The sequence below is a fragment of the Mauremys reevesii genome, linkage group 1, assembly GCF_016161935.1.
Source record: "Mauremys reevesii isolate NIE-2019 linkage group 1, ASM1616193v1, whole genome shotgun sequence".
In the NCBI taxonomy this organism is placed as follows: domain Eukaryota; kingdom Metazoa; phylum Chordata; order Testudines; family Geoemydidae; genus Mauremys; species Mauremys reevesii.
The window spans coordinates 221758866-221772483 of NC_052623.1; the positions used below are offsets into that span (position 1 = coordinate 221758866).

A 13618-nucleotide genomic window follows, 5' to 3' on the forward strand; every position below is an offset into this window, starting at 1 on the left:
AGGCACGTGCTTGGGGCGCTGGTGCCTGGAGCCGCCCCTGACAGATGGACTGGATTGCTTAAGGGAATAGGGCAATGGCAAAGGGAACCTTTTACCTCCAGATTTTGATGCAGATTTTGGTGTGCAGGGTAGATGAGGGGAATGACTAGCTTGGTGAAGCTTACACCACTGCAGTGTGAATTGTACCTGTTCTGTGCATGAACACAGAACATCATTCTTTAGGGTTTGTCAGTCTAGTCTGTAGGGCTGCCTGTCAGTCATGCAGCTTTCACTGCTAAGTGTTTGGGGGCATACTGCCCTTCTGTGTGTGGGGTGTGGCACACTGCCCCAGCAGGAATCATACAGGTGTTCGTGCCCTTTCTCTAGGAATTGCTCTGCTGATGGAGAGTTCTATGGGTCAGGAAAAAGAGTCTCGAAATATGGTGCCTCTACTCAAAGTTCTCTCAGTCCCACCTGTGTGTCTAGTGTGCAGACTTCTCCAACTAGCACTGCTGGGATGGTCATGGGGAAAATCATGGAGTGGAGGTTTAAATTAGACCAGATTGGGCTCTGGATTCTGCCTCCTCCAGCCACCCCTGTGGTAGGTGGTAGCAGGATCAAGAGATATTCCCTGTTCCTCACTCCTGATGTGTGGTTCCCTTACAGGCTCACTGCTTTCGTATACAAGTCTTTTTCACAATCCAAACGCTACATCTATATTGATGACGACGTCCAAACTCAAACCCTGATCTGGCTGGCAAGTAAACAGAAGCCAGATGGCTGCTTCCAAAATGCTGGGAACCATTTCAACAATGCCTTGGAGGTGAGTGATCTTAGCTTTCTCCCAAGTTTCCAGTCCTGCCATAGGGATAGAACTGTCCAACCACTGCCAGCTGCTGTCCTTATCCCCAAATGTTCAACCCTGTCATTGGAATAAGCTGCCCTCTAGCAGCTGTCCCATGGACAGAATATAATTCCTACTAGTACTGATAGACAATGCAATAGAAATGGGTGTGTTTATGAGGGTTTTATTCCTCAATGCTGCATATATGCATTTATAACTAAGGACCACGGGGCCATATTCTGCTGTATTATGCAAGTGTAAGCTCTGAGTAAACCTACTGAAGTCCTTCTGCCTTTATATTGATGTAACTGAGAGTAGAATTTGTGCCCTTGTTTTTTGTATGTGCACCCAACGCATAGATTCCTTATAATGTCTAGTCTGGCTGGTAGTTGAGTATTTCACTTGTAAACATTTTGGTTTAGCCAGGACATATTGACCTCCTTTTTCCTTGTGTTCTGCTCAGGGTGGAGCAGAAGATGGAATTTCACTCACAGCCTATGTCACTGCAGCATTGCTTGAGGCCGGACTACCCAGCTCGGTATGAATTAAGTGCTACTCTGCCTTATTAGACTGATCAGTCATATGTCACAAACAGCATGGAAGTGAGAATCTGTGCCTCATCTCTACTCTTCAGTGAGGTCTTAAATACTGGCTTTTGCACACTGAGTTTCTCTATGGCCATATCAAGAGGTCTGTACCCAATTATGTAACAGAATTATTATGTGTAAATGGCCTCACAAATGCACTGGATACTTAATGCATCACATGGGCAGCAGGTTTGTAGAAATTTTGGTGGTGCCCAGAACCCACCCCTGCCCAAACTCTGCCCCCCAAAAACTCCACCCCCCACATCCCCAAGGCTCTGAGAGGGAGTTTGGGTGAGGGATGAGGTCTGGGGTGCAGGAAGGGTGCAGGGTGCAGGTGCTGGGAGTGAGTTTGGGGATGGGAGGGGGTGGGGATGGGAGGGGGTGTGGAGGGAGGGGGTGCAGGCTCTGGGAGGGAGTTTGGGGAGAGAGGGTATGCAGGGGTGGAGCTGGGTTTGGGCTGGGGCTGGGGATGAGAGGTTTGGGGTGTGGGAGGGAGCTCAGGGCTATGGCAGAGGGGTGGGGTGTGGGGTGGGGCTGTGGATGAGGGGTTCATGATGTAGGAGGGGGCTCAGGGTTGAGGCAGATGGTTAGGGTACAGGGGGATGAGGGCTCTGTCTGGGGCTGGGAATGAGGGGTTTGGGTGTGGGAGGGGCTCAAGGCGAGAATAGGAGTGTTGGGCGTGAGGTCTCTGGCTGGGGATGAGGGGTTTGGGGTGTTGAAGAGGCTCAGGGCTAGAGCAGAGGGTTAGGGTGCGGCAGAATAAGGGCTCTGTCTGGGACAGGGATAAGATGTTTGGGGTGTGGGAGGGACTCAGGGCTTGGGCAGAGGGTCAGGGTGCGGGGGGATGAGGGCTCTGGCTGGGATTGGTGATAAGGCATTTGGGGTGTGGGAGGGGTAAAAGCTCTTACTGGGGATATGGACTATGGGGTGGGGAGGGCTGGAGATGAGTTGAGGGTGCAGGCAGGCTTCTCCAGGACAGGGGCCAGAGAGGAGGACTCCCCCCAGCCCTTTTCCTGCCAGCAGCAGCAAGCTCTGCGGGAGAAGCCCCCCTTTCCCACCCCCCGGCAGCACACTCACCCCCACCACTGTCACTGCATGTGCTCCTAGGGCCCCTCTCAGGTCCAGGAATCTCGCTTGCCTCCGCTGTGGTGGGTGCCGGGGGGTGCTGCGTGCGCCTCCTCCCCTGCTGTTGCCACTGACTGTAGCCTCACTGGGGGTGGGGCATGGGGCAGGAGCGGTGACTGTTGGCAGGGGGAGAGGGGGCTGTGCTGATGGAGGGTCCTGCCAGAAAAGGGAAGGGTCTGAGGTGGAAGGGCAGGCTCAGAGTCAGTCTGCCATGGCAGTCTATATGGGGGGCACTAGAACCCTGCAGCAGCAGTTGCTGCGGGGAGGCAGCATGGAGCTGCACAGAAGAGGCAGAGACGTTCTGCTCCCTCTGGGGCTGGGGGACGTGCATAGGGCCAGCTAGGAGGGGCCGGTGGACGCTTGGGGGAGGCGCAGTGGGTGGCAGGTGGGGCCGAGTTCCTCGGCTCTGAACATTGCTGGTGCCTGGGCACCACATTGGTATATAACTTGCCGTCCACGAAATGCATGATATCAGTTAGTCATGTCTTGTGTCCCCAGTTTAACTGCAGTTCACACATAGGTAGAAAATCTTAGCTCTCAACAACAGTCCAGTTGTGTTAGAAAACAGAGTTCCTTAAAGGCAGAATCCAACTAATTTTTTTTGTAGTGTACACTATACAGCTGTTCTAGCTTCTAGCCTTGCAAACTCATTCTAGGACCTTAGCCTCAAGCTATGTTTTCATTTTTCAACGTCATGATTGCAATGGAGAGGAAAGATGTGGTCTGGGTGCTAGCCTGGGACATGGGAGGCCTGAGTTCAATGCCCTGCTCTGCTACAGACTTCCTGCAAATCACTTCATCTCTCTGTTTCTGTTCTAAAATGGGGATGATGATGATGACATAAAAATGGCTAGACTGGGGCAGACCAATGGTTGCTCTAGTGCAGGATCCTGTCTCCGAACAGTGGCTAGTTCCAGGTGCTTCAAAGGGAATGAACAGAACAGGGCTATTTTCAAGTGATCCATCTCCTGACATCCAGTCCCAGCTTCTGGCAGTCAGAGGTTTAGGAACACTTAGAGCATGGGGTTGCATCCCTGACCATCTTGGCTAATAGCCACTGATGGACCTTTCTTCTGTGAAGTGATCTAATCTATTAATTTTATTGGGTGACCCCTGATTCTTGTGTTATGTGAAGGGGTAAATAACACTTCCTTATTCACTTTCTCCACACCAGTCATGATTTTATAGACATCTATCATATCCCCCCTTAGTTGTCTCTTTTCCAAGCTGAACAGTCCTTTTAATCTATCCTCATATGGAAGCTGTTCTACACCGCTAATCATTTTTGTTGCCTTTGTCTGTACTTTTTTGTGATGGGGCAACCAGAACTGCACGCTGTATGCAAGACGTGGGCATACCATGGCTTTGTATAGTGGCATTAAGATATTTTTGGTCTTATTAACTATCCTTTTCCTAATGGTTCCGAATGTTTTGTTGGCTTTTTTGACTGCCACTCACATTGAGCAGATGTTTTCAGAGAACTATTCATGATGATTCCAAGATCTCTTTCTTGAGTGGTAATAGCTAATTTAGACCCCATTGTTTTGTATTTATAGTTGGGATTGTGTTTTCCCAAGTGCAATACTTTGCATTTGTAAACACTGAATTTCATCTGCCATTTTTTTTTTTTTCATTCATTTTTTTTTTTTTTTTTTTAATAATATATTATATATGGTTGGGTCCCAGTACAGACAGAGGACACCACTATTTACCTTTTACTTTCTTCCAAAACTAAATATATATATTGTATTACTTGTTTTTTTTTTTTTTTTTTCTTACTGATCCACCTTCCTTTTTTCCTTTGATGTGGTTGTAAAAGAACAAAAAATTTAAAAAGGCAAGAGACTCAGGGATGGTGAGAGTAGGATAGGATAGGGACCAAGAGAGAGAAGTAAATAAAACAGTCTCCAGGACTAAGTTGTTTCTTTAGTTACACCTGTGCAATACCATTATCACCATATACAGCATATAAGTCTCTTGTTGATATATGAGCCGGAATAGAGTCCAGTTCATTCATCCAGAGTTGGAATAATTCTGCAAGTCTGACAGAAGTGAAAATTTATTTTTGTCACTAAAGTTAGCAAATAAATAAATACATAATGCCTCTAGTATCCATCCTTTTCATCGGTTGATCTCAACTATTTTACAAAGAGGGCACTATCATTATCCTCCTTCTACAGATGTGAAAACTGAGGCACAGAAAAACAAAGTGACTTAGTCATCAAGCTGGCAAGAGGCAGAGCTGGGAATAAAACCCAGGTCTCCCTAGGCCTAGTCCAGCATGTGTGTTGGTAAGAAGGTGCCATTTCTTCATGGTCACTTTTCAGAAAAGACCTCCTCTTTAAGAGATCTTCCTGCACTCTGCAGCCCCTTTGGAAGTGAACATGCCATATGCTCAGCATGAGATTCCAGTGATGGATGATTAAAGAACTGTTGAAATCTTTAAGGAGAAGCTGATGCACTAAACTGAATACCAAACAAACCTAAAACACATTTTTATTGATAGCACACAGTGGTCCAGAATGGACTGTCCTGCTTGGACGCTGCATCTGTCAGGAATGTGGACAATGTTTATTACCAAGCTCTCCTGGCTTACACTTATGGCTTAGCCGGTAACAAGGAAAAATGGAGATTCTTCTTGAAGGAGCTGGACAAATCGGCTACAAAAGTCGGTGAGTGTCATTGAGTTTTCCCATGAGATAGCCATTGAGAGCGGTTTCAGAGCGGAATAGCCGGTGGTATGAAAAACGTCAATCTTTGATGTCCGACCCCTGTTACCTTCCCATTCCACAGCAACCTGGGTTGGGCTTATCTCCAAAGTGAAATATGAATTCTGTGAATATCTCTTTACCTTGTGAAGAATGGGAAACTAAGGCTTGATGTTCTTGCAGTTTCATTTTCCTTTCTTTGTATAGATCCCAGTTTGCACTCCTCCCCTTCTACCACCCCCTCTCTCTGGAAATAGATCCTGGGTCACTTGCGGTTCAGAATTCTAGCTACTGGGAAATGAGGTTGCCCTCTACAACCTCCCAGACCTGAAAGAGGGATGGGAGCGAGGGGCCAGCATTGGGAATCAAGCTGTGTCTCCCACATGGCAGCATTGCACATTAACCACTAGATTACTGTTCAAGCTCCTCATAATCTCCTTTCTGTTCTCAGGTGGCTCAGTGCACTGGGAGCGGAAAGACAAGCCCTTGGCAGAAAAATTCCCCTCCTTCAACTCCCGTGCTGCCTCTGCTGAGATTGAGATGACCTGCTATGTGATACTGGCGCTGCTCCAGAGACCGACCCTGACTCAACAGGAGTTATCATACGTAGCTCAGATCGTGCAGTGGGTTGCTAAACAGCAAAATCCATATGGAGGCTTCTCCTCCACACAGGTGAATATTGCTTCTGTTCAAAGGAATAGACCCTGAAAATAGTCAGCCTCTCAAGTTGGATCCCCTTGCCCTCCATTGCTGGGAGGGTGTTCCCAGAGAGGACCCAGGGATTCTGAAACTTCCTTCTCCCATTGTTGTAAAATAGCCCAAATCTGGTGCAAAAGCCATTTATCTAACAGGGGTTTTGGAGCAGGTGGAGAGTATGGTCCTGGTAGCGGGGGAGTGGGATGCTTTTAAGGAAATGATTCACCATCTGGCTGGGCTAATTTGTTCCATTGTCTTTAATGCTGCTGGGTGTCTTGTGCTCCTGTCAGGGCACAGAGAGCTCTGCTATACATGTCTTGGTAACCACTATTTAAAATCTAAGGAAATGATGATTTGCCTGAGTTCTCACAACAAGTCAGTGGCAATCAGCAATAGAATGCAGGTGTCCTAATTCAGTTCAAGCCACAAAACTACCTTCTCTCCCACGCTACTCCTTCCATTATATCCCAGAACAGGAGGTGACAGGCTCTCTGGGGTGTATAGGAGCTGTACCAATTTTATGCATTATAACCCGGTTGAGACTCTTTCTAATGAGGGGTCATGTACTTTACAGGACACTGTTGTCGCTCTCCAAGCACTAGCCCAATATGGGTATCTCACCTTCTCAAAGGATGGTAAAAACACTGTTGAGATCAGCTCTAAAGAACTTCCAAAGAAGGTTTTCCAGGTGGATAACAGGAACCGCTTACTGCTGCAGCAAGTGTCCCTGCCCAGTCTCCCAGGGAATTACAATGTGGAAGTAAAAGGCAGTGGCTGTGTCTATCTGCAGGTAAACAAGGCTTCCAGCCCTTTCAGCTGATAACTCAGGAGATCTCCTCTCCTTTTCCTTCAGCAGGACTGTAGCATTACAGCAGGTGATGCAGGGGCTGCTTTGCTACATGACAGTTTCTATCTCTTCTAGACAACCCTGAGATACAACATCTACCTTCCTCAAAAGGCCTCTGGGTTCTCTCTCTCCGTGGAGACAGTGAATGACTCCTGTGCAGGCAGCTTCCTGCCAAAGTTTGACCTTGTCCTCTCAGCCAGGTAACCCCTTCCCACTGCCCTGGCTCCCTGGATGCCACATAGGGTAATGTGTCGGGGGAGGGATTTAAAAAGAGCACACTGTGGCATACCATTGTGTAGCTGCAGTAAGACATGCAGGACCTTCTGCTGAATGACACTGACTCCTATTGCTTACCTTTCCATCCACTGATATAACTGGATGGGCAAGAAGGGCCCTACAGTTCAGTGAGATTTCACAGGCAATTTGTGAGTGTCGTGTTTCCTCCCCAAACATGATCCAGACTGACTCGGTCTCTCTCATTTCAGTTATGCTGGGAAGCGCAGTATCTCCAACATGGCCATTATTGATGTCAAGATGCTCTCGGGCTTCGTCCCTGTCAGATCGTCCCTGCAGAAGGTACAGGAAGGGAATGTTGTCAGTAAGGCACCCAAAGGGCAATGGGGGTTAGAGGATATTACACCAGGGACTGGTTAAGAAGAGGAGCTAAGTAGCAAACTGGTGTCCTGAGCCATGTGGAGAATTCAGTTAAACCACTTGGGCCAGGGATATAGCCACATCCCCTGTGCTTTAGCTGCTCATTTGATGAAGTGAGATTTACACAGTAACTACTCCTGGAGAAGTTAAATGTGCTTGGTCTTTGCCACTGTGCTTCATTAGCCATGTGATGTATGTGATTCCCCATGTCTACCTGGACACCTTGCCATGTGATGTTGCCAATATCTGTGCAGCACAGTTTAACAAACATGGAAGAATTTATATTTCCCTTTTCCCCCTCTGTCTTATACTATCTAACCCCCCAGGTTATGATTCATAGATTACAGTACCACCATGATCATCTAGTCTGACCTCCTGCATAACACAGGCCAGAGGATTTCACCTAGTATTCCTGTATCAAGGCCATATCTTGTGGTTAAGCTAAAGCTTATTTCTTAGAAAAACACCCGATCTCACGTTAAAGACTTCACGTGATGGAGGATGCAACACATGCTTTGGTAAACTGTCCCAGTGGTTAATATGCCTCACTGTTAAAAATGTGCACCCTATTGCTAGCCTGGATTTATCTACTTGCAGCTTCCCGCAGAGGACTCTAAGGGAGTGTTTCTCAACCTTTCTGATACCAAGGAGTGGGTTGCTGCCTTCCTAAACTGTCTCAGGGAAATCTCAGGGATCCCTTACCCTGGTCCTTGAGAAACACTGCTCTGAGGCATCAAAGGGATTTACACCTTAATGTAATAGGCTCAAATCCCCAGATCAAACACTCTCAAATCTGAGCTGGGAGTGGGGTTTCAATCTCAAACTCATCTCCAGATAGGCATCTTTCAACAGCAGCTGTGGCTGGCATATACCACAGAAATATTGTGAATGACAAACTATGTTAACTGCTAGGGAAGTGATAGAAAGCATTTCTTCTCAGAGCCTGTTCATTCCGTCTGCTTTTCTCTGTGTATGTGTGTGCTTTTAGACCACATTTATCAATTATTGGCTTTATCCTTTCGGTCTGGAGTTGTATGAAATCCAGAACTTGTCTTTGGCAGTACTTTGCGTGGAATTTTTTTGCACACTCCACATTTTCCATTTGGGAGCAGTTAAAACAAAATTGTTATTTTTTAGCATTTTTTTGCCTTTTTTTTTTTTGCCTATTTTCATAGTGGAACTATTTTGCTAAAACAACTACCGTGTTAAAGACATTGCACTTTTGACTAGAAAATCAGTCAGATTGAGCTGAAAAAATGGTAACATGCAAAATTTTCCATTCAAATGGGTCCAATTTTGAATTTATAATAATATTAAAAAAAAGAAAAGTTGAATTTTGAGAAGTCCTGTGTTTCATTATGGTGATTATTTAATACTCCTCTTAGGATTTCTGCAATAAATTCCACTGTTTGTATTATCAATCATGACCACTAGACCTCACTGTGGCACCACAGACATGCTGTTTGTGTAGGTTTGGGGATGTCTCTTGTGTTTAAAGTTGGTATCATTTGTCTTATTTACAGCTTCAGGATGATCGCAAGGTGATGCAGGTGGATACCAGGAACAACCATATTTTCTTCTACTTGGCAAATGTAAGTTTGGGGAAGAATGTGCCTTATTTTTTTAGTTTCTGTAAAATTTAGAACTTAAAATTCACTTGCATCTGAAGAAGTGGGTATTCACCCACGAAAGCTCATGCTGCAGAACGTCTGTTAGTCTATAAGGTGCCACAGGATTCTTTGTTGCTTTTATAGAACTTAAAATGCTCTCCTAAATAAATGAAACAACACATCTTAAGCCAGCCTGTGTTCATTGTTTTCTGCAGAGAGACTTAAGGGTCTGTTGCCATCTAATATAATTATGAGAAAAACGATTATGAAAAATTATGACATTTATGAAAATTGTGAAAAATTATGACTAATTATGAAAAATGATCAGGGGGCTGGGGCACATGATTTACGAGGAGAGGCACAGGGAACTGGGCTTGTTTAGTCTGCAGAAGAGAAGAATGAGGGGGGATTTGACAGCAGCCTTCAACTACCTGAAGGCGGGTTCCAAAGAGGATGGAGCTCGGCTGTTCTCAGTGCTGGCAGATGACAGAACAATGGTTTAAAGTTGTAGTCAGGGAGGTCTAGGTTGGATATTAGGTAAAACTATTTCACTAGGAGAGTGGTGAAGCACTGGAATGGGTTCCATAGGCAGGTGGGGGAATATCCATCCTTAGAGGTGTTTAAGGCCCGACTTGACAAAGCCCTGGCTGGGATGATTTAGTTGGTGTTGGTCCTGCTTTGAGCAGGGGGTTGGACTAGATGACCTCCTGAGGTCCCTTCCAACCCTGATATTCTATGACTCTATGATTCTAATTGGTAAGGTGGGCTGTTCAGATGACTTAGTCACACTATATAAATCCATTTTGAATAATGGCAACTAAGTTATGCACATTTTTCTGTTGTCCCTGAGACCTACAAATGAGTACAGTGTAATGCAAAATACTAGAGCAATATAGTGCCATTGAAAGGGAGCTCTGTGCATTTATTTATTAATCTTTATGGAAGAGCTGCACATTTCCACAGCATTTTACACACATAGATAAACCTCCATCCCTGCCCCTAAGAGCTGATGGTATAAATAAAACACAGCACTTTAAAGTGTGATTTGAAAAATTAGAAAGAGGGCAGCTGGCAGAAACTAGACATTGTTTATGGGGGATGGGGAAAGGGAGAGAAAGGCTTAGAAATTTCTGCTCAGAGCAGTTCAGTGAAGTAAATATTAAATGAAACAAAGTCTGATGCATTTTTTCTGTCCCATTTCCAGGTGTCTCAGGAGGAAATCAGATTCTCTTTCTCGGTTGAGCAAAACCTTCCTGTGTCTGATATCAAACCTGCTTCAGTGCACCTCTATGACTACTATGAAACAGGTGAGCCTCCTTGAACCTGAGAAGAGATCTAGTGAATCAAGCATTAGCCTGACCCAGGCTGCTGAATAACTGTAAAATCTGATGCATTTCCCCAGCTGCTCAGATGCAGGCCTCTCTTTCCATTTCTGCATTTGCCCTTTTTTCTCTCTCCAAGCAACAGTGAGTGGAAAGTGAGGCTTCTATTTTTACTGATTTTATCAGCATTTACTGGTTCTACCAATTCTTGGAGGTTATGATACAGCACACTGAGACCAAGAGGGGTCATTGAGAGTTCTCTCTCTCCCCTTCTTGTTTAAATTGAATACAAAGAAGGATGAACAGTGACACTCCCAAGAACTACTTATTAAAGCCACTACAGGGACGTTTGCCCTTTACCTGATTTAATATGTGGCTTGGCCCTTGTGCCACAGATTTGGCATGATGGTAAAAATAAATGACCTGGGGTCCGCATTTCTCTCTTGTCTAGTCTGGCCTGGTTCACCCACCCACCGTATCATTGCCATAATAGCTAGCAGCTAAGTAATCATGCTTGTATCAGAGAGACAAGGTGGGTGAAGTAATAGCTTTTATTGGACGAACTTCTGTTGTATCAGTCATCATAGAGTACCAAAGCTATAGTTACCATTACACGTTAAGGTCCCATGTTGTTTGCCCAGTTTTGGGAAAAACAATGGGAACTGTCTCTGCCCGAATCAGTAGAGATGTCCAGAGGCTGGGAGGGTATATTCTGCTTCCTGTGATTGTGCACATCACCATCTGATTATCATAATTAGCACCAGAAATGGCTCCTGTGGTCACTGATAGTTGTCCCTTCTGAACATTGTCAGTGGGCCCAGTGGAATGCATTGGGCACTGACTGTGTATTCTAAATCAGCCATTGAAACATGTCCCTAGACCAGGGGTTCTCAGAATTTTGTACTGGTGACCCCTTTCTCACAGCAAGCCTCTCAGTGCGACCCCCTTTATACATTTAAAACACTTTTTAATATATTTAATACCATTATAAATGCTGGATACAAGGCAGGGTTCGGGGTGGAGGCTGACAGCTCGTGACCCCCCATGTAATAACCTCATAACCCCCTGAGGGTTCCCAACCCTCAGTTTGAGAACCCCTGGTCTAGACAGCTGGAGAGGCCACAACAAGATCCATTGGATGCTGGTGTATCTGGAATATGTGTTAACCACAGCTGTGCATGCACTGGGGTTGGAGCGATTTGTCATTGGAATATGGATGTTTTCTTTCTTTTCCAGACGAGTACGCTCTTGCTGAATACAATACACCCTGCAGTCAGGCTTCAAGCGAAAACCTGCTAGGAGTCAGGAAAAGGTAACTGAGAGCAATAGACACTTGATAGGTGCGAATGGGGAAATAAGAGCATAAGAGAGTTGGTTCTTTATGGAGAGGAAAATGGAAAGCAGAGAGCTGGATGTGGGATAAATCCACACACACTGCTGTGGATCAGGAAAGCCTGATCTCTGCCAATACTCCCAAAGATCCATCCTGGATTTTACATTCATTCCCTGAAGATCATTGCCACAGTTGCTGGTCTGTCCTAACAAAGTTGAGACTATGTGCTTAGTCATGGAAACCCTCTCCCACCCTGGTACCCAGGTGCACACTATACGTAGGTGTTTCTTTTAGAAGACTGGATTCCTGGAAATCACATTTCTGTCAAAAAATTCCTCCCAAAATTATAATTTTTAGAGAGAAAAATAATTTCTGCATGAAAAAAAATAATCAATAGATTTTAATCACTCTCTTTTTTTTTTCCTGTTCACCAGGAGAAATGACAGCTGTGAAAATGGGATGTTAGATCCTCACTGCCCTGAGTGATTGAGTTTGGACAGGGCCATTTCAATAAATATCACATTCCTAATCACAGCGTGTGTGTGGACTGGTTAATTTTAATGAAGTGACGCTGACACCCCTTCTCAAATGTTGTTGATTCAGGTAGGGGAGAGTTCTGTTCACACAGATAATTGTCCATCCACAGCCAACAGGGCCCCTGGGCTGGCAGTTGCTTCTTAGCTGGTTTGCCTTCAGCTCAGAACATCGATTTCTTAGGTGCCCAGAAGAGTTTCATTGATTTTTGGGTTCCTCACCCCTTTTAGGGGAATTGAAAGAGGAATTGCTTCACTGCTGCTGCTCAATTTTATGCCTTTCTGTTTCTATTTCCCTTTCCCCAAAAAAGCAAACAGAAAATAAATAAATAAAAAAACTTGAAACCTTTTCTTTACTGTTTCCAGCCACCACCCTTAAATTTATCACTTAAAATCACTACACCAGTATCTGAACTATAAACCACACTCAGAATAAGTTGTGCTCACTGTGCCATTCCCCAGGGTACAACCTGAATTGCTGTGTTCCCTGAGCTCTCCAGCCCAGGGTGCTTTTTATAGTGCTTTGCTAGGCAAAAACAGACCTCTCCAGACTCTGATCACTCCCAGCCACTAGCCTGCTAAATCACTCCCAGCTGAGTACATGAATGCTATTCACAGCCATCCATGACTAGATATAGGGTGACACCTGCATATTCCGCAGTGCCAGCCTTGCCCCCCCAAAATGTGTGTATTGTACCATTCGGGGCCTGCTGGACCACACAAGCTTATAAATTAGTTTGTCATTCCAACAAAGGGTAATGAATATGCACCAGCCCCATTGACCTGAGTAGAGATTTCACAAACACTTAATCAAACACGCTGGTTTAGATAAAACAGTAAAACAAGTTTATTGACTAGAACAAGATAGGTTTTAAGTGATAGGACATATACATCAAAGTTGTTTATGAGAGAAATGGATAAACACACAAACTAATGCCTAAACTTTACCAAGGCTAATAAATAAAAAGGTTTCTCTGACCCAAAAGATTTCTACAGTCTGTACTGCCTGGAAAACCTCCAGGCCAGGACCTCTCCCCTCAGTTTAGTGATGCTTCTATTGTCTTTCAAGCAATCTTGCTGCCATGAGTAGAGATGGGGGAGGAGAGGTGATGAGGAGGTCACTGTCTTTTTGTACTGGAAAAGTCTTTGCTGGGTCATGGGGTCAGGCAGTTCCATGGCGACAGGAGCTGCCAACTGTCCTTCAGGTGAATTGAAAAATTCTTGTTTAAACAACTCCCCTGCTGGTGAATTTCTGATTAAGCAGGTAATGGGTTTTTAGCACCTAGCAACATAAATGTGCCACTGTAGCACTTTTGTGTAGCTGCTACCTACACTGACGAGAGGGGTTCGCCTGGCCACATAGGTAATCCACCTCCCTGA

The 13618-nt window shown here is 45.2% G+C and overlaps 1 protein-coding gene across 1 annotated transcript in view; it reads left to right on the top strand.

The window, feature by feature from the left end:
- The window catches only part of LOC120396092 (ovostatin-like), a 54172-nt gene extending 41651 nt beyond the window's left edge, over positions 1 to 12521 (top strand). The window contains exons 26-36 of the mRNA XM_039521007.1: positions 646 to 802; positions 1287 to 1361; positions 5042 to 5207; positions 5695 to 5915; positions 6514 to 6729; positions 6862 to 6986; positions 7272 to 7362; positions 8964 to 9032; positions 10255 to 10357; positions 11609 to 11684; positions 12140 to 12521. Of these exons, the coding sequence (XP_039376941.1) occupies positions 646 to 802; positions 1287 to 1361; positions 5042 to 5207; positions 5695 to 5915; positions 6514 to 6729; positions 6862 to 6986; positions 7272 to 7362; positions 8964 to 9032; positions 10255 to 10357; positions 11609 to 11684; positions 12140 to 12191 (1351 nt within the window). The 3' untranslated portion in view covers positions 12192 to 12521. The remainder of the gene's footprint in view (positions 1 to 645; positions 803 to 1286; positions 1362 to 5041; positions 5208 to 5694; positions 5916 to 6513; positions 6730 to 6861; positions 6987 to 7271; positions 7363 to 8963; positions 9033 to 10254; positions 10358 to 11608; positions 11685 to 12139) is intronic.
- Positions 12522 to 13618: the final 1097 nt, after the last annotated feature.